Source organism: Rhinolophus ferrumequinum, chromosome 22, assembly GCF_004115265.2.
Source record: "Rhinolophus ferrumequinum isolate MPI-CBG mRhiFer1 chromosome 22, mRhiFer1_v1.p, whole genome shotgun sequence".
NCBI lineage: Eukaryota > Metazoa > Chordata > Mammalia > Chiroptera > Rhinolophidae > Rhinolophus > Rhinolophus ferrumequinum.
The window spans coordinates 25,624,061-25,643,374 of NC_046305.1; the positions used below are offsets into that span (position 1 = coordinate 25,624,061).

The window sequence follows — 19,314 nt, forward strand, 5'->3', positions numbered from 1 at the left end:
TATATAAAATGCAAGTGCATACCTACCCAAAAGAATGAATAACTGTTAAAGTGTCATTAATAACTTGTAATTTAATAACAGTGTAATTTAAACATTAGGGAGACTTTCAAAGTATTAAAATCACTTTTTTTCTTTTCCTAAAAAAAGCAATTAAAATGATGTAAACATTTTATGATGCTAAAAATTAAAATGATGCTAACATTTACTAAAATCACATTAATTGTTGATGCAACTGAGAGAAACTGCCATATCTTCTAGCTAAGCAGTCTGATTTAACCTGTTGGGAAACAAAGCGATGTTGTTTGAAGGTTGATGAGGGTGACTTTAGCTAGACTCTTGCATTCTCTTATATTTGGCAAAGAAACTTTACAGTGAATTTAGACAGCACTTTGAGGGCTTTAAAATACACTGCTTTTCAGAGAAAAAAAATGTAGTTGATCCTCAGTGCATCCACAGACATGGGTAAGGGGTTGTTCTGAATAACCAGTCAGGTGATCATTTTTTCTGTTGCTTCTAGTTTTGTGCAAAAATGTTAAATTCTGTAATGGTGATATACATCTTATTAGAAAGATGATACATTTAAAAAAACTATTTTCTGTAAGAACTGACAGGAATTTGTATAATGGCAAGCTGGCTTTAAAAAAGCACTGTAGCAAATTTACTAAAGTCCAAAAATTACATAGATATATTAATAGATATATGTGCAACTAGATAACGGTCAACAATTGTATTTTTTTAAATAAATATTTTTAACAAAATGAATTTGAATCACTTATTGATTTCTCTCCTCTCACATCTATTGAGATAGTCCTTGTGTATTATATTTTCATCCATGCTAAATGTGGGTAAGGAAAGAGTTCAGTTTTCCCAATGGTTATCATTAAAACCTGGCCTTAAACTATTTGATGTGTATCTATGTTAAAATATTTAAAGCCCGAGTTGGGATAGGTAGTGAAAAGGGGAGGCTGTAAAATGATTATTGCTATTAAAAGGAATTAAAAGAGAACTGACTGGCTAGAAAAAGTATTCGCCATGTGAAATTTCTTTTTATTTTACTTTTAAAATTTATATTTTAAAAAAGTTTTTAAAAATTTAATTAGATTCCTTCATTCTAGCCTTTGTACAAAGCAACTTTTGCTTATTTCTACTCTAGGCCCTGCTTCTTCATGTAATTTTTGAGATAAGAACCTAGAGACTTCACTTGATTTAGCAAATGAAATTAGGCCTTTCCAGAACTGAGTTGATATATGGGGCGGGGGAAGTGGGGTTAATAGATGGCAAAACTACATGAGAGGTCTGTTTCATATCTTTAGGTGAAAATAACACAATAGAGTAACAAATTGTTCTGTAGGGGACAACAGTTTACTGTTGAAACTGCCCTAGTCACTTCAGGTGGTGGAGTCACTAAGCAGTGTTCTGTGGAGGACTGCTGGGTTCTCCTAAACCACTGTTTCAAAATATATTACCTAAAGCTGTAGTCTCATGAGGTCAAATAAGTTTGGGAAATGGGGTTGTCACCTCACAGAGATTCAAAATGCATATTAGGTTATTAAAAGCTCTAAGAAGTCCTTCAGTGAAAAAAGCCTGTATATCCACCATTTTCTAACCTTTCTGACTGTTGACATGTCCTCTTGAGAGGCATGTGTCTATTTTGCAATCACTTTCTGTGTATTATAGCTGCATCTAATGACAAACTAATGCCCTAAACATTGGGTAATTTTCCAGGGTTGGCATTATCAGGTAGGAGATAATCATTAACAGTTATAAGATTTCACGTTGTTACTACATAGCGTACTCATATTGGAATATGCCCTGTAACTGAAGGGAGTCCGTGAGGTGGCTTCATTTGGAGTAACCTTAAACTAAGGATGGTGTATAATGAAAAGGGAAACAGGAAAGGTAATTTCTAATAGGCAGGAATCATTGGTGTCAATCATTGCCAGAACATCAGAGTTGATTTGATGATTTCCAAGTGTTTTAAACACATCATCGTTGACAGAAACCCCTCTCTAGTCAAGGTCACCTTTCATATTGCCAAATCCAGTGGTTGATGTTTAGTCCTCAGTGGTGGCAGCACTGATTACTTCCTCCTTAGATGCTCTTCACTCTTCTTCCATGAAACCCATATTCTCTCCTGAACTTCCTCCTACTTCTCTGGCTTCTCTCATTTGCTCTCTTGGACCCTATTCTTTTCTCTCAGTGTTGGAAGAACCTCAGGGTTCTTCCCGTCTCTCTACATTCACTCCCTCGATGGTCTCATTCAGTCGCGCAGCTCTAAACGCTGTATTTATGTGACCATGAAATCTATATCTCCAGGCAAATCTTTTAAGCTCTAGACTTGTATATCCACTAGCCTTGACACCCAAGCATCATAAAATGAGCATCATAAAATGAGCACGTCTGAAATAGAACTCTTGAGCGTCCCCATTGTCTTCCAGTGTTAAAAGGCCTCATCATATACCCGGTTACTCAAGTCAAGTGCCTTGGGGTCAGCCTCGATTCCCATCTTTATCTGCACCCCACACCCAACTCATCAGCAAATTTTGTGAGTTTGAGTTTCAAAATACATCTTTAATCCAACACTGTCCAAGCCACCGTCTCCTCCATAGTTTATTGCAATTATACCCTTACTTGTGTCCCCAATTTCATTCTGGCCCCATGTTTTCTCCACACACCAACCTGAGGATCACTTTTAAGCATGTATGTCAGATGTCCCTTGCCTGTTCACAACTCGCCTAATCTTACATAACTCAAAAAAACAAACAAATCCACATTCCTACCATGGCTCATGCTCTGGTCCCCAGCTTCTCCTCCAGCCTATTTCCTGCCACTCCCTGTCCCTCACCTCATTGCACTGAAGCCACACTGGCCAGCTTGCTGGTCCTCAGATGCTACAAGCATATTCAGTTTCAGGCTTTGGACTTGCTGTGTCCCCTGACTGATACAATCTTTCCCGGGTACTTACTCCTGCTTATCACTTAGGTTTCTGCACAAATGGACATCCTTAGAAACGTCTTCCAGATCATCTCTTGACATTTCCCTATTCCTACCCCCTGCTGTTTTTCTTTCACTCAGTTACCCCTCATCCACATGTTATCTCTGTTTACTGTCTCTGTCTTCAACTGCAGTGTAATTTCTGAGGCAGGGACCTCCATCTCATTTTCTGTGTCTGCACCTAGATCCGTGCCTTGAGCATAGCAAGTGCTCAGTCGATCGTGTTAAGTGAATAAATGAATTCTCTCAAAGACCTTTTTGTCACTATGTCTTCCTTTAGTGAATCTGGTGTACGATGGGTTAGATTCCCACATCCAAATAGCAGAGGGAAATCTGGGAACAGGGTGACTCCACAGCACTCTGAAATATCAAAACTCTTTAAAGGAGATCAGGAAAAAAGCCATACTTGGTGTGCAGCTGACTATGCAGTATGGTGTGAAAACCTATCTTCCTTCTCATACTCTGATTATGTGTAAGAGGGAACAGTGGTTCTCAATCCTGTCTGTGCGAGTTTTGTTTCTTCTAAAATACCAGCCATGTGAACCCACAGTATGAGACAGACGTGTCTTCGTGGAACATTTGGTCATTTGTTTCTGGGCTTATATAAAAGGAGCAATTGTCTTTGATTATAGATAACACACTCAATTTAAAATATTTTATTTTAGAAAAGGCACTCTTAGATTTGTTTCAGTCATTTTTTTATATTCACAAATTAATCACCATCACCTTAGATGTAGCCATTGATTCTTCTAAATCTGTGTAAAAAAGTGGTTTTCTTGAAAAACCACAAGAAAAATACAGCCGTTTTCTTTTTGCTCAGGTCAGTCACTCTACAGTTAGGTTGCACATTTAAGTTTGGCTAGCATCTAACACTTTTAAGCATTTACAGACGTAATGAAAACTATACTCCTAGGCCACCAGCTTTCAAAAGAATTTGGATCTATTTGAATTACAATAAATACGCACCAAACATGAACAATTTCTAACTTGCTTATAAGGATGTTTTAAAAATAAAAATTGCTAACATTTATTAAGCAATTCCTGTATCAGGCATGTAATAATTGTTTTACACAAATTCACTTAATTCAGAATTCCTTTGAGGTAGGGTAAGGGTTTTTGAAATGTCATTTTACAGATTTAAAAAAAAAAAAGGCTGGAACAGCCTCCGTGATCTGCCCAGGACCACAGAGCCCGAAGGTGAGTCCCGTGCTTGAAGCAGGTCTCTCAGCAGCCACATCGTCATCACCACACCTGCTGCTGGCAGATGGCGCTGGCTTGCGTGACAGTGCCTATAGTTCCAGGACAGACATTTTAATGATGGGCACGTGAATCACACTCTTGGACAGATTGCTAAGAATCATGCTCCACTTACTTTTTATGTGTGTCTATTTGTCTATTTGTATATACACAGAGAAGTGCAGGTAAACTAATAAACACAAGTCACTGTAAATAGCCATTTCACAACCTACAGTGGTCTTAGAGTCCTTTTCTTTCCAAGTTGCTGAGTTTGCCTTCTCTCTGCATTACTGCAGTATGTGCTCTGGACAGGAGCTGTTATTCCTTGACAGACAGGCACTGCTTTCAGTATACTACACAGCTTGAATTGTTCAGTAGTCCTACTTTTGTTAAAGAACTTGACATGGTATTCAGGCATACCTCGTTTTATTGTGCCTCACTTACTGTGTTTCACAGATTTTTTTTTTTTTTTTTTTTACAAATTGAAGGTAAGACCCTCCACCGGCAAAAAGATTACAGCTCGCTTTATTGCGATACTTTATTGCAGTGGTCTGGAACCAAACCTGCAATAAACACCCTTGAGGTATGCCTGTAAAGTGTTTTTCTCTACAGGAGATGCAAAATTTAAATTAGGTATTTTTGAGAAATTCTTAGTGAAGTTTTTAGAACTTTTATAAGCTAGTCAATGTCAGTAAAGAAAAATACAACATCCCATTCTCCCTGGCAACTTCTGGAACAATAGCATTGGTTACTAGCAGGGGCGTGCTGGTAAAAGTTTTTAACAGCTGGCTCTCGGCGGGGTGAGGGGAAGCCATGATTTGTAGCTTTTGCCAATTAATGGGGTATAAATACTCCCACCATGTCTGTTCTCAAGCCACCAACACGTTATCACTGAAAGTGGAATTGAAAGAGATGCACGGAAGCATCCTTTTATATATATACTATATATTAATATTTCCACCATAGATAATTGTCATAAACCACCTCAAGAGCATAGATACAGAAAAATTAGTGATGAGTTTTGAGTAGCTATTACCTTTGCTTTTAAAGTAATTTAAAGTGTCTAATTCAATTTTTAATAATGGCTGCATTTAACCACCAGCTCTCAAAATGAAATTTTCACATTCAGCTTTTATAAGCTGGTATGAGCTAGCCCCACATACCACTGAATTAGCATCCCAAAGATAGCAAGATTCAACTTTTCCTTTTGCTGTTTTACATTATGGATGAATTACTGATAGCAGCAGGAATTGGTGGGACTTTGGACAATTAATAAAAGCACATAAATCTTGTGAGCATGCCACGGAATAACTTAGGGTTTGTTTTGATTAATTTAAAATATATCTACATATAGCAATAATCACTGTTGAGCTTTACAATTTCAACCTATTTTTTTCAAACTTCAACTAAGAGTGATCTTCAAACCCAGGGCGTGGTCCATGCAGGAGGGACCAGTGGAGTGAAGCAGATGGTGTCGCGTTCCCATCTGGGCATCCTGGACAGCTCGTATGGACAGTGCTTAGCAAAAGTGAAACAGGGAAAAGGAAGGTAACTGGAATAGCCAGTAAACTAATGATTGGCCCAGGGAGGACCCAGGTACCAGAACTCAATTTAATTTCTTATACACAAGTATATAGTGGGGAACATCTGAACCAAAGCATGGAGAGATTGCTTCCACTGCCACCCCAGCTTTCTTCCACACATTTGGTCTCTGCTGGCGCTCAAGAGGCTGGATGTCTTCGCCTGTCTCCTTCACCTAGTTTTACCTCTGGTAGCACTCCAAGCTTTCCATTCCAAGTGGTTTGTCCTGGATAGGAACTACAACAGGAAAAAACAGGCAGCACATTTCAGCAGCTCTGATTAAGTTGCAACATTCATCTGAGAGCTTCCCCAGGCTTTTTGTTTGTCTGCTGTTCTATGGCTCCTCAGGGAGCCAAGTGAAAAGTCAGACCTACTGGTTCTGGCAGACTGTTGGTGGAGCCAGTCTGTTGAGACTAATAGTATCTAGGGCTCAGGGAATATGTATTTCTTTTTGTCTCCCATGAATAAGGAACTCATTAAATGTTACTCATTTGATATTCAGCAAATATTTCTTGCACAGGGCCTAAATGAAGGCTCTGTGCTGAGCCCTGGGCTAGACAGCAACTGGCACCTGCTGCCTCAGAAGCTAGACTGTAGTTAGTGCTGATTGGGGCCCCCCATTGTTCTTTTGGGCCTTTAAATTGATTGTTTAAAGGGTGCCTACCATGTTTCCCCGAAAATAAGACCTACCCCAAAAATAAGCCCGTTAAGATCGTCAGCCAGACGGACGCATTTAGTACGTTATGACGATGTTCCAGAAGATGACATGACTGTATTTGAATAAATGTAGATTGTTGTACATGAAAAAATAAGACATTCCCTGAAAATACGCCCTAATGCATCTTTTGGAGCAAAAATTAATGTAAGACCCGGTCTTATTGTCAGGGAAACATGGTATAAGACCCGGTCTTATTATCTGGGAAACACGGTATTGCCACCTGCTGAGAGGACTGCAGACAGCTGATTGGCTTGTGGGGACTTGAGCGCTCTGGGCAGAAAGGCAGAGGAGGGCTCAGGGTTACGACAGTAGCTTTGGGACTCCCACTGCCTGGGGTCTCCAGGAGTGAGACTATTCTTAGGTAGCGTCACTGGCCTGAAGGACTTTTTGAAAAAGAGATTTGGACTAGAGGCAAAATCCTAAACTGCAAAGAGATGGCCAGTTAGGCTGCTGGGCCAAATTCTAGCCAAGAAGGCTGGAAAGAGTCTTGGCACATGGTCCCGTGGCACGGTGGGATGCAGGAAGCCAAGTTCACATCCATGCCCCTCTCTTAATAGAGAAACCATGAGTCAGCCTATCCAGGTCCCTCCTGCCCTAACAGCGCAGCACAATCGCATGGCAAAGCAGGAAGAGGGGAAAGGAAGCTGTAGAAAAATAAACATTTCCTTGCATTTTACTTGGAATAGAACAGCATGGGTGGCGTGCTAAGATCCAGAGCATTTCCCACATCTCCCCCCCCACCTCCCTTGCTCTGTTTTCTTCCTCTTGTGTCGACACAGATTCTTTCCTTACCTGATGAGCGTCCAGGGTGCATCCTGTGGAAAAACAGGAGCAAGATGTAGAAGGTAAAAGCCAAGCAACCAAAGATCACGCCACAGACCAGGAAACTGTAGCTGCCCTGAGCCTGGAATAACTGCCAGAGGGGAAAACACAGACATACAGGCCATCAAAACCTCACATGAAGATGTATTGGAGGAAGCGGCCTCCGGCCTTTGGCAGGTTTTCCAGGCAAGTTGAGTCCCATCCTACCAGTAGATAGAAACATGGGTAGGAGGGATGTCTTGGCCTTGTTTCAAGATTATGTTTCTGGAGGAGGCAGAAATCCTGCGCTAAGGCAGGGGTTGGACCCAGTGACCCCAGCACTATGTCTGGAACCTGCGGAAAAATCTCCCTATCTTCCTTTTAAAACTGCAGTCATACCAGGTGTTTTTCTACCCACAAGGCCTGACCAGAACTTTGCAAGAAGGTATATATGTATATATATATTAGCCTTTTATTATGGAAAATTTTAGATACTTGCCAAAGTAGCCTATGGAACTCCCATGGACCCATCACCAACTTTAGCAAATAGCACGTTTCCTCCATCCCCCACTGAGGTACACTGAAGCACAGCCTCACATCTTTTAGATGCAGAGGGCATTGTAGGATGTAGCTCTTCCCCTGCCCAGCAAAGCATAAGCAGAGGAATGGAGACCAATGAAGAGGGGCATTTTGGGGACTGAAAGACCTAAGTTTGGACATCATCCCTGTCAGTTATTAGAAGTGTGACTGAGGGCAAGTCACTCATCTGAGTTTCGGTATCCTACTTTGTAAAAAGGGGAATGACAATATCTAAATCGTCTTCAGTAAAAAGTAGATACATTCTTTTTTTCCCCCCTGGTGAACACATGAACCGTGGGTATGTTTAACAAAAACTGAGGGAGTGGGCCTGTGATCAGAGCAGGAGTTTGGCAGGAAAGCTGGGCCCCTTGCAGGTGGCCAAAGACGACAGGAGGTAGGATGAGGGAGTGGCGGGTTGGGAAGGGGTGGAAAAAGAGTTCTGCAGCTCGAACCCGTCCCAGTCTCAGGAGCTGAACAACATTCCCACGGGGCCCCTCTGGCCCTGCTCCCAGACAGGACTTGTGTTTGCTTTGGACTATCACATCCCTTCCCAGCTCCAGGTCCCCCATTCGGAGGCTCGCTTTCAAGGCTGGCTTAGAAATGGAAACAGGTGACACAGACAGAGTGGGGCCCTGCTAGCCTGGGTTTAGAAGGTGGTTGGCTGCACCTTTCCACCAGTTTGGAGGAGCGCGCCCCAATTGGTCTCCCGTCCCCCAAGTTTCCCACATACCCAACCAACCAGCATCTGGAGAGACATCTCGCCAACTCCTGCCCCTGTCACCAGCACTGTGGTTGCACAGCCTACCCAAAAGAGAAGGATTTGGTTTAGTAAGAGCAAGTTGAGGAGATAAAAGTCATCTGGCACAATCTAGGTTGTTTCTGGGAAGTCTCTGGAAAATGGCATGGCTGCCGAAGAGAACTACTTGGGATTCCTAAGATGTCTCAGACTTTAGCCCTTAATTTTGCTTTGGGAATGCTTAGGTCCTGTTGTCATTAGGTTCCTTCGTTATTCTGAAACCGTCAATTGCTCATGATTGTCTTCCTGGTAAATTCCCAGTTACTTAGCCAGGGCCCTTCCCCATCTGAGCACTACCTACCTTTCCAGAAAGATTTCTCGATCTCCTCAGGCCAGCCCTCTGCTCAGGGCAGAATGTGTTGTCACTGCCCAGGCATTGCCCAGACCAGTCACACATCTCATCAATCTGGCAACATGGCACACACCTTCAGAGCCCAAGCTTCAGAGTCAGACTTGGGTTCCAAGCCCACCTTTGTCACCTACTAGCTATGTGACCTTCATCAAGTTCTCTCCCTTCTGTAGGCTTGGTTTCCTTCCATAAAGTAGGCACCACAGCATGTCTTTCCCAGGGTTGCTGTGTGGATCCCTCTGATGCGATCCATGTAAGTGCTTAGCATAATGCTGGCATATAGTAAACCCTCGAAACCAGGCCAGTTCTCTGCTGAAACCCGTCAACGCTGCCTTCAGGATAGAGTCCAAATGCTTTCATGTGGTTTCCAGGGCCCTTTATAATCTGTCCCTGTTGAGAGCTCAGACTCATCCCTCATACTCCCTGCGCACACTCTACCCTCCAGCCAGAAGCCACCTGCAGTGTCCCGACCCACGAACTCTCACCACCAGTCCTGACACGTGTTCACTCCTAAACATTCCTCTTCCTCCTCCTCTTTCTCAAACTCCTGTTCATCTTTTAAGCCCTAGGTTAATTTCCATCTGTAATCTTCTTCCCCACCCCCAGTACCAAACCTGGATTAGTTGCTCCTCCTCTGTGCTCCATCAGCCGCCGGCACCCTATACCCGCCACTGTCTGTTTACTGGGCAACCTTCCCCATAAGCTGTAAGCCCGAGAGGACTGTGCCTTGAATTTTAGTCCAGCGGCATATACCACTAGTTATTATCTGCACAGTGGCCAACATATGGTAGACACTGAGTGTTTTTTGAATAAAACAGAGATCATTTTCTACTTTGGGCTTGAAGTCCCTCTTTTAGTCTCGCTTACATTTATACCTGTCCCTGTGCCTTTGCTCTCACACTGGTCACTGCCGTCCTGCCCCACCCTTCCCTGGTATGGCTTTCATTTTTCTTTCTGTCTTTCCAAAATCTAGGCCAGCTCACACCCCATCTCCTCCAGGAAGCTACTTCTAGATTCAACACTGGTTACTCCCTTCTCTGAATTCCAGTAGCACCCACTATCTGCTCCACTCATTCATTCAGAAACATCCCAATACCTTCTGTGCATCAGGTACTATGCTAAACACTGAGGGTACTTAGATGAATAATTAGAGTTAACAAATACACTGAGTGCCTGTTCATCTTGGAGGGACAGAGGAGGAGAGATGGAGTAGAGGGCATTCCAGGCAGAGGGTTCACCATGTACCAAAGTGTGGAGGGACGGGAGTTTATGTGCCATCAGGCAGTCACCAGCTAGAATGCCAGCTCTGAGGTTCCCCTCTGAGGGTGGGAGGAGGCTGGAGAAAGGAAAAGAGCTTCACAGGAAGACATGAAGGGCAGGACCGGCTCTGTTTTAAAGCCGTCCTTCTGCTGTAGCTCCAAGGATGGCTCGGTAAGTGGTCCGCACCCTGGCTCCATGTTAGAATCACCCTGCCACTCCTGACCAATTACGTCAGACTTTGTGGAGATGAAGCCCAGGCAGTGGGTTTTGTTCCAAGTGCTCTAGGTGATTCTAATGTGGAAACAGCATTGAGAACCTCTGGTAGAGCCAAATCTGAAGGCAAGGAGACAAGCCAAGATCTGCCAAGGCAGGGATGGAGGTGATCAGGCACCGTTAAATATTCCAAGCAGGTAAGTGACGATAAAAGCCCAGACTAAGGCAGAGATGGAGAGAAATGATCGAGTTTGAGTGATCGTTTGCAGGCAGAATCAACCAATATAACTACTTTTATTACTGTTAAACTAACATTTATTGATCACTTCACTTAAAACTCTATGGGATATATATAATGTGTGACATATGATGCCAACATTATTTCTTGACTTCATTTACTCACTTGAGGTTTGGGGATTATCCCTCATTGTGGAGAACTGAGGTGGGTGTCGCTCTAATTGCTCTGACCACCCCCTCCCCCCATACACCAATTTCCCCCTCTCCTCCTTTAAAGAAATCCTAATGCTGGTTTTCCAACACTTTAGGGAGTCTCTAGTTACTTCTAAGGGTAATATTAACTGTTCAAAACATAATTATTTTTAATTAACTCATTTAAAAAAAAGATCTGTGGTATATGCATTTGGGAAGCTATAGGAAGGGAAGGAGATTAGTCAAGAGACTTAGAGGTTTCTGACATCAAGGAAGCTGTGTCACAAATCAGGTGTAAGGTCCTCGTTCTAACCCTCTGAGTTTAGAACAACATCCATCCGCAAGAACAGTAAAGCACGGAGGTACTGTGACCGACAAGGTATAAAACCCCTTTCCGAGGCTGTAACTTCTCCCATGCCACTTTGCTTTTCTTTGAACTTGGAATTTCCATGCCTGTTACACAAAATGCCAGTTGTGGGTCAGTAGACATTACTACGGAAAAAAAGCAAAAGGAAAAAAGCAGTAAGCTTCTCTGTGGCCTGAAATCACATGATGCAGGCACAATGTTGCAGGGGGAGCTCCACAGGTCAGAACAACCCTCATCTGTGAGCCTGTTCCCACCAGTCAGGGGAGCGTCGTTTCTATGAGGAGGTAGGTAGGGCAGTGATCTTCCATCTAGAACATCACAGAAAGATGGGGTCTGGGGGAGGCAGTGGCACCGAGTCGGAGGGAACCAAAATGCCTTTGCTCTCAGCCTGCACACTCACCTTTGTACTGCAGAATGTCCTCAGTGTAGGCTAGCAAGCTGGGGAAGGTGCTGCTGAGGAACAGGCCCAGAATGGCTGTCCCCACGAACAGGAAGATGACGTTGTAGGGGAAAGCAAGAAGCACCAAGGATGTCACCACCACGCCGACCTGTCACAGCAGTGATGGAGGTGATTAGAAATTGGGAAAAGCTGGGCAAAACCAGGAGTCCACCTGTCTCCTGACTTGGACAGTTCGGCCCCAGGAGCAGCGCTGTGACCAGTGTGCCACCCTGTGGAATATGTGGGGACTGCACCTTCCCTAATCTGGTGTCTGACAACCAAGAGAATATAAGAAAGCGGGGAGGTGAGCCCAACCCAACGAACATCTCCGCAAATGGCTTGCACACACGCTTAAGAAGTGCTCGGTGAGGGCAGACTGTCTGCCCCCAAGGTCTCATCTGTAAGCACAGGGAATTCCATTCAAGTCGTCAGCTCTCTGCCCTGCTGGTGGATTGGTCAGAGTTCGGAGTCCTCCATTTGTCATGAAGAGGAGCTGCTTCTCTTTCCCTAAAAGCCGTGAGTTCGCAGAGGACACATTGGGGTAGCAGGAGAAATGGGGTGCTGGCTGCGGGGGTCCCCAGTCTCTGAGGATCCAAGCAGACCTCCCGGAAGAGGGTCATTGGCTGTGGCAGGCCAGCTTGGCTTCACCCCCGTCCCCCCCCACACACAGCACCCCAAATTGTGTTCAACTTTCAAGGGCAGATTGTAACCCATGGTTGGAGGGCTAAGGTGAGGGAGGGCTAAGGTGATGGGCTAATGGACCAGAAATCTTTCTAGTTCAGTCAGGGTCTTTGCCACAGGGGCATATTTTTAAAATAATCCTTTTTCTAAATTCTTTAAAAATGTGTTTGTCAGTATAGACAAATTTCTATGCAAAATGCATCTGGGAAGAAACCCAGGCAGCATCGATTTGGAGGCAAAGACCCAGATGTAAGTACCAACTCTGTTTTTGACCAGTTCTGGGGCCTTGAAGTAGCCAATCTCTCTGATTCTTAGCTTCCTAAGCTGTAAAATGGGTTACAAAAGCTAACTAAAGAGTGGTGGGGAAATGACAGCAACGCGGGGACTCTTCATGTGTGAAGCTTTAGACAAATATGAGTTCTACTATTTGTGTGTGAGCTTTTCGTAATGTCTCAGGAGGTAAGGAAAGGAAGCCTTGATTGAGTCCTTTTCTCACCTCCTATGTCACAGCCAACCACAAGGCCTGTCAACTTGACCTTAAAAAACGTCTTAGAATGTTCGTACTTCTCCAAATCCATTCTGAGCAGCCTTGTCCAGGCGCCACCTCTCAGGCCTGAACTGCAATAGTGCCATCTCACTGTCTCCCTGCATAACTGGCCTCTTTACAGTCCATCCTTCCACAGAGCAGCTGGGGTGTGCTTTTAAAATGCAAAGCAGATCACGTTATTCACCGCTTAAAACCTAAAGGTCTTCCTCCTCCTTTGAATAAAATCTTTCTGCTCCCCACCCAGCCGTGCCCACCACACACTCCACCCCCAATCCGCCAAGTTCATTCACCCCCTGGGGCCTCTCAGCCAGAAGTACCCTCTGCCAGGAACACTCTCCCCTCTGCTCTTCACGAGGCTGATGCCTCCTTGGTAGTCAGCTCTCATCTTAGGCCTGGGGCAGAACCAGTACTCTGAAGGTGTTCTTCTGCTCCCCTCCTACCACCTGCCGTCCCGCTTACAAACCAGGCACATCTCTAAGCCGGCTTTGAGTCACTCTGAAAATCTCCAGACTTGGGGAAGTTTTGAAACATCTAACTCTTATTTCAGCATGGGTGACAGAAGACTAAGCATGTCCAGGGCAAATTAGCAACTCTGCCAACCAATTCTCCTGATCGGTGTGGCCCTCCTCACCAGATGGCAGAGTTGATGCACTCTGGCTCTCATCCTGCCTCCCACCTGCTACAGGCTCCTCATCCTGACCTTCTGGGCCAGAGTACATGCTCCTTTCCCCTGCCCAGCTTCTTCCCTAGCTGACTGTAAGCTCCCTGAAGGCAGAGAACTCTTCTCACAGAACTGGGCACCCCTGCAGTTCCCTGCAGGAGAGCTCATTAACCAGCAGTAGTTGAGACCCAGGACTAAGCTGAGCACCGAGTAACCATTAATTTAAAAATGAGAGGAATACTGAGGGGTAGTTGCAGTGAACATGAGACAGTCCCAGGGCAGCTGCAGCATCGGGAACTTGCTCAGGGCTGTTCAGCTGTAGGCCCAACAGGGTGCCCACTCAAAGCACCCAAAATGCTTTAAAAATCATCCAGATGTCCAGGCTCCTCTCCACACCCCCTGAGTCAGAATCTCTGGGGTAGTGGCCTAGAATCTGCATTTTCCAAAAGCACCTCCACGGGGTCTAATATAGTTGGGAATCCCTTGCTCTCGGATAGTGTTTTCCAGAACTTGCTTGATGACACGAACCCCTGGGTGTTTGTTAAATAGAGAGATTGCGAGGCCCCTCCCCCAACATTCTGATTCAGTCTGGGTCAGGCCCCAGAATCTGATTTTACTTTTTAAAACCCATCAGTGCCTAATTCATGTGGATGCTTCAGACTTTCTTCTTTCTCTCAAACCCAGATTCCATCCCCCACCCCACCCCCGCTCCTCTCTAAGCAGCTGGCTTTGTGTCCACCAGCAGCGCCTGTACCCTCACTGTTCTCTAGCTCTTCTTCCCTGCGTCATGTCATCCCAGCTCCATGGAACAGGGGCCTCCCTCCTACCTGAGCTTTGCACTTCCTTCCCCTCTGCTCTTCATTCCTCCCCCCCCCCCCATTAGCTCAGTTCCTCTCAGACAATGGTATATTCACAGACCCGCCCCTCCTTACAGGCATCCTCCCTTTCTCCTCTGCCTACAAATAGGCCCATACCACCCCGACTCCTGTGAAACAAAACTCCCTTCAGCTCAGAAATATTTGCAACACTCATGCCTCCACTTCCCATCTCTCTCTCACCCTCAGCCTCTTGAGTTTGGCTTCAACGTACCCAACCTCCCACCTACCTTCAACGGAAACTTCTTTCTTGATGGTCATAACCCAGCACAAGGCCAATCTCAAGGGCCTTTCTTGGGGCATGGGGTTCTTTGGTTTGTGTAGCCCCAACATTATTTCTCAACCTCCTCTCCACCCGAAACTCAACCCAAGGAAGGCCTTTCTGACAATATATTGGGCTACCTGGAAAGGTAGTGAGTTCCCAGTCACTGGAGGTGTTTAAACAGACTGTGTACCCCTCCTCTGTAAAGAGATGTTATAGAGGTGATCAAAGCCCTAGTGGGAAATTGGGCTAGATGACCTTTCAGGAATCTGTAATCTGGACCCCTTTGTCATAGATGGTGACATAGACAAACATCATGGCGAAAGTCTTAACCCATCGCTCAGGGCCAGACTTCCTGCCTCCTGGGCAGACCGGTTCCTTGAAGGCAGCCTACATGCCAGTCTGGTACTTGAGAATCACCTGGGAGAGTTTCCAAATCCAAGTTCCCAGGCTACAGCCCAGAGGGTGATTCTGAAGGCCAGGGGGCTAGGGGATCCCTGGCCTCCACTGGCCACAAGGCTCTGACCAACTGGGCACCGAGGTGAACACGGGAGGACCAAAGCCAGCACCTGCTTCTCTGCTATTCTTGGCGGGTTGTCAGCTGGGACCTGCCCCACATATAGCAGGAGTCACCTCTTACAGCCCTTTCCTTTTATGGGTACAATATCAGGGGCCCAAAGAGAGGAAAGGACTTTTCCAAGATCACATGGGTAGGCTCCACCTCCTGGATTTCCATTCCTTCCGCACCAGAATCTCTCCTCTCCAGTCCTCTCCTCTCTCTATTCCTACTATCCCACCCTATTGGCAGAGTCCAGTCCTGAGCAAAAGTCCTGGGGCAGTGGTAGGACCAGGAGTGAATGGCTCTCCTGGGTCCCCAAGATGTGGAAGGCCACTTACCACATTGATGAAAACCATGGTGGCTGGGTTCACTTTGGAGGAGATGGGAATGGAGACAAGCTGACCCAGGGTGATGAAGCCCCAGAAGAGGCTGGGGAGGTAACCGGCCACCTTGTGTCCCAAGGACAGCGGCTTCTCCACTGCATAGCTGTACACAAAGGTGGAATATGCCCCCTGTGGAGAGACAGGCCCTGCTGAGCACAACTGCCGCAGAGCCAGACCATAACCTTGGGAAAGGAAGCCTGGCTGGGCAAGTGTGGTGTGGGAGCGGGGAGGACTGGTCCAGCTCCTAGAGGCTCAACAAAGGGTGGGTTTGGGACCAAGATCATACAGTACACACAGGCCTGAGCTGAGAACAGAACCTGGGGTGCCGCAGTTCCCAGACGGCACCTGCGGAGGCCTAGGGGTTCCAGGGAGGTGTATGTCCATAGGGAGCCCATGGGGTCTGGGCACACAAGCACTGCGGCCCCCTTCACCAGAGCAGGGTTCCCCTGCATGTCTTATTTATGAGGATTCCACAGAAAGTGTTTTGTTGAAGGAAATTTGCTGCAGCTAAAACAAACAAACAAAAAAAAGTGTGCACAAACATCTCATTTTATAGAAGGAAGGGTAAAGAGAAGTGACTTGCCCAAGGTCACATTGAGAGTTGGAAACCAACCAGAACTGTCACGAGTGCTTTCCACCACGTCACCTAAGTTTTTAGGTTCTTCTCTTTGAAGAGTCCCTCATATGGCAATCAGTTAATTAGCCATTCAAAACTATCCTAATCCAATTCTTAGAGATTTCTGGCAAAAGGCATTAAAAAGTGTAACAGGGCCGGCCCGGTGGCTCAGGAGGTTAAAGCTCCGTGCTCCTAACTCCGAAGGCTGCCGGTCGATTCCCACAGGGGCCAGTGGGCTCTCAACCACAAGGTTGCCAGTTCAATTTCTCGACTCCTGAAAGTACACACTGTTCCCCAGTAAAGAACTGTTCCCCTTCCCCAATAAAGTCTTTAAAAAAAAAAATTAAAAAAAAAAAAGTGTAACAGGTCCAAAGTGGACCGAATAGCTGGGCCAAGGTGCTGCCTGTAGCTTGTCTACAGTGGCTTCAGAAGCCCAGGTGTGGAATGGATTCCAGGAAGTGGAGTTCCCTGCAGTTTACGTGGCATGACCTCTACTTGAGGGAATAGGGCTCTGCCCTTTTAAAAAATGTGGGTATCCTATACTCAGTAACAAATCTATATGCCCCTATCTACAGAGTTATCAGAAATATAAATTGACCAGGACAGAAGGCCATAGTACCAAGGGGCTGTGAATGACTCTGGAGACAGTTTCCCCCAGGACTTCTTTTTAGTTTAAATTTTTGGAGTGCTGTACTCCAAAGTAGTACAGCACTCCAAAAATTTAAACTAAATTTTACAGGTGAGGTCTCCAGGAAACCTTGATACCCCTCTCTCTTGCCATTCCCAGACTTGAGTCTCGGGTAGATGGTCCCCCAAGAAGGTACACCGTGAGGGCAGGCTCACCATCATCCCATCGGTCATGAACAGGACCAGGGCAGCTGTGATGTGGATGGCGAAGAAGGAATAAGGGGCTCCTTTGAAGTTCTTCCTTTGGCAGCAACTGAACAGGTCCTCATGCGCTGGATGAGACACAAGAACAAGGGTGAGTCTCAGCCTCTGCTCCCTTTCCTTTGCATGCCCAGGGGAAGTGGCTGACAGAACCCTGGAAGAATGGGGGACCACTTACTGCCTCCTACCTCCTCTAGTTTCAACCATCTGTTAGGAATAGCCCCTGTCCAGAGGTCAAGTAACTTGCCCAAGGTCACACAAGCAGAGTTAGGAGGAGTTTGGAGCCAGAAGTCTGCCTTCCTCATTCTCTTGGCCAGGTTGCTCCATCTCCTGCCTCACCAGACCACTGGTGCCAAGGTTCTTTTCCAACCATTATCACCTGTGACCTATGGTCACCCTCTGGGGGAGGGGTTACCAGAGGAGCCTCAGTGTGGGGCTGTGAGCATGAAAGTTCAGTAGAGCCCCCACCTGGGTGTGGCTGAATATTTGGGGACAGCGAGGAAGCGTCTTCCTTCTCAGGAGGCTGTGTCTCCAGGGCGAGCTCATCTGCAGACAGGAGCAGGGGCCTCCTCTGAGGGCAGCAGGTCAGCAGCCGCTCTTTGGACAGCAGATACAGCACAGCCATGGGCACTGGGAGCTGGGGGTGGGCAGAGGGTCAGGAGAGCCTTGTTCCTGTCAGGCTCCCCGCTTCCCATGCCTGGCCTACGCCTACAAGCCCAAATGGCTCATCTCTGCACAGTCCTGGGAGAAGACAGCTCTTTTCCAAAGGTGCCCAGCTATTTCCAAGGTATCGCCAGCAATTGCAGCCCTGATTCAGGGCAGGCTAGGTGTCACTGCTGTCCAGCCTTAGCCACATTCATTTCCCTAAAAAGACAGGTACTTGTCACAGGCAAAGCTTGGACACACACTGGGCTTCAGCTGGCACAGGAGAGGTGCCAGAGGTAAACTCATTTCCGCCCTCCTTGTCCTGGATCGTGCCGGAGCACGGCCTCTCACACTCTGTCATGCTGGTATATCATGTGTTGCTTTACAAAGAAGTTTTGCTTTCATTCATCACAGCTCAATAAAACATGCTGGGGGGAATTATCATCCCCATTTTCCAGATGGGGGCAAATGAGGCTCAAAGTTTTCACTTAGTCAGAACCTATTACAGAACCTAATACTGTAAGAAGAGACCTGAGTGGTAAGCTAGAGACCCAGCGAGCATTAATGCTGGTCACACAGCTGACTGCGGGCAGAGCAGGACTGGAACCTGGGCATCCTGATTCTGTCCAGTGCCATCTCCACCTCAGAAGTTGTCTAGGTGACGTTACACCCAAGGAGGTTAGAGGTTAGAGGCTATCCTCAGGGTCTTCGTGTCTTGAGGGACATGGACTTCTTTTGATTAACAAATGAATGCTACTTGCAGCACTCCCAATGTTAAGTTCACTGCTATTTACATTAAGCCACTTAGGTTTTATGAACTCCCCTGGGCAATGAGACGTGTCTCCTGCTTCTGAGGTTGCCTGGAGAAGCCTCCGCCACATCCCTCAGGTACTCTGGCTGTCTAACCACCCTGGCTGCCAGGAAGCTCCTCATCCAGTCTAGCCTCTGCCCTTGCTGCTGCAACTTCATCCAGTTTCTCCTGCTTAGGAAAAAGGCAGCTCAGGATGCTGCGGAAGTTTCTCAGAGGCTGATGTGCTCCTCTGGGCTGGCAGGCGAAGCTGGCAGGTAGAGGTGGAAGTCAGCAACTGCCAGCCCCTGCCTGGAGCTGCTCTGCGGGAGCCTCTCCTAGCCTGGAGCCAGCTTGGCTCCCACGGGCATTTTCTCAAGTCACCTGAACACCACCCCTGTGCTGACACCTCCCTGGGGGCACCTTGGGAGCCTCCTTCCACACTCAAAAATAAGTCAAAGTCAGACTCTGCCTGGCGGAGTTAGAGCCACAAATCCGGCCTGAACGGGAGGAGACACAACCCCTGCCCTCAGGAGTCCCAGGTCTGAAGGGGAAGATGAGGCCCTCCCTCTAGTCTGATGGGGGAAACAGGAAACCCACACACAGAGTCCTGCAGTGGCCGAATGCCTGGGTGAAGGCCAAGGGGAA

At 46.4% G+C, this 19,314-nt stretch overlaps 1 protein-coding gene across 1 annotated transcript in view; it reads right to left on the reverse strand.

Moving 5' to 3' along the window:
- Positions 1-3,644: 3,644 nt before the first annotated feature.
- MFSD4A (major facilitator superfamily domain containing 4A) overlaps positions 3,645-19,314 on the reverse strand; it is a 28,847-nt gene continuing 13,177 nt past the window's right edge. The window contains 7 exon segments of the mRNA XM_033093711.1: positions 3,645-6,048; positions 7,322-7,442; positions 8,640-8,710; positions 11,724-11,871; positions 15,686-15,859; positions 17,190-17,305; positions 17,703-17,871. Of these exon segments, the coding sequence (XP_032949602.1) occupies positions 5,993-6,048; positions 7,322-7,442; positions 8,640-8,710; positions 11,724-11,871; positions 15,686-15,859; positions 17,190-17,305; positions 17,703-17,871 (855 nt within the window). The 3' untranslated portion in view covers positions 3,645-5,992.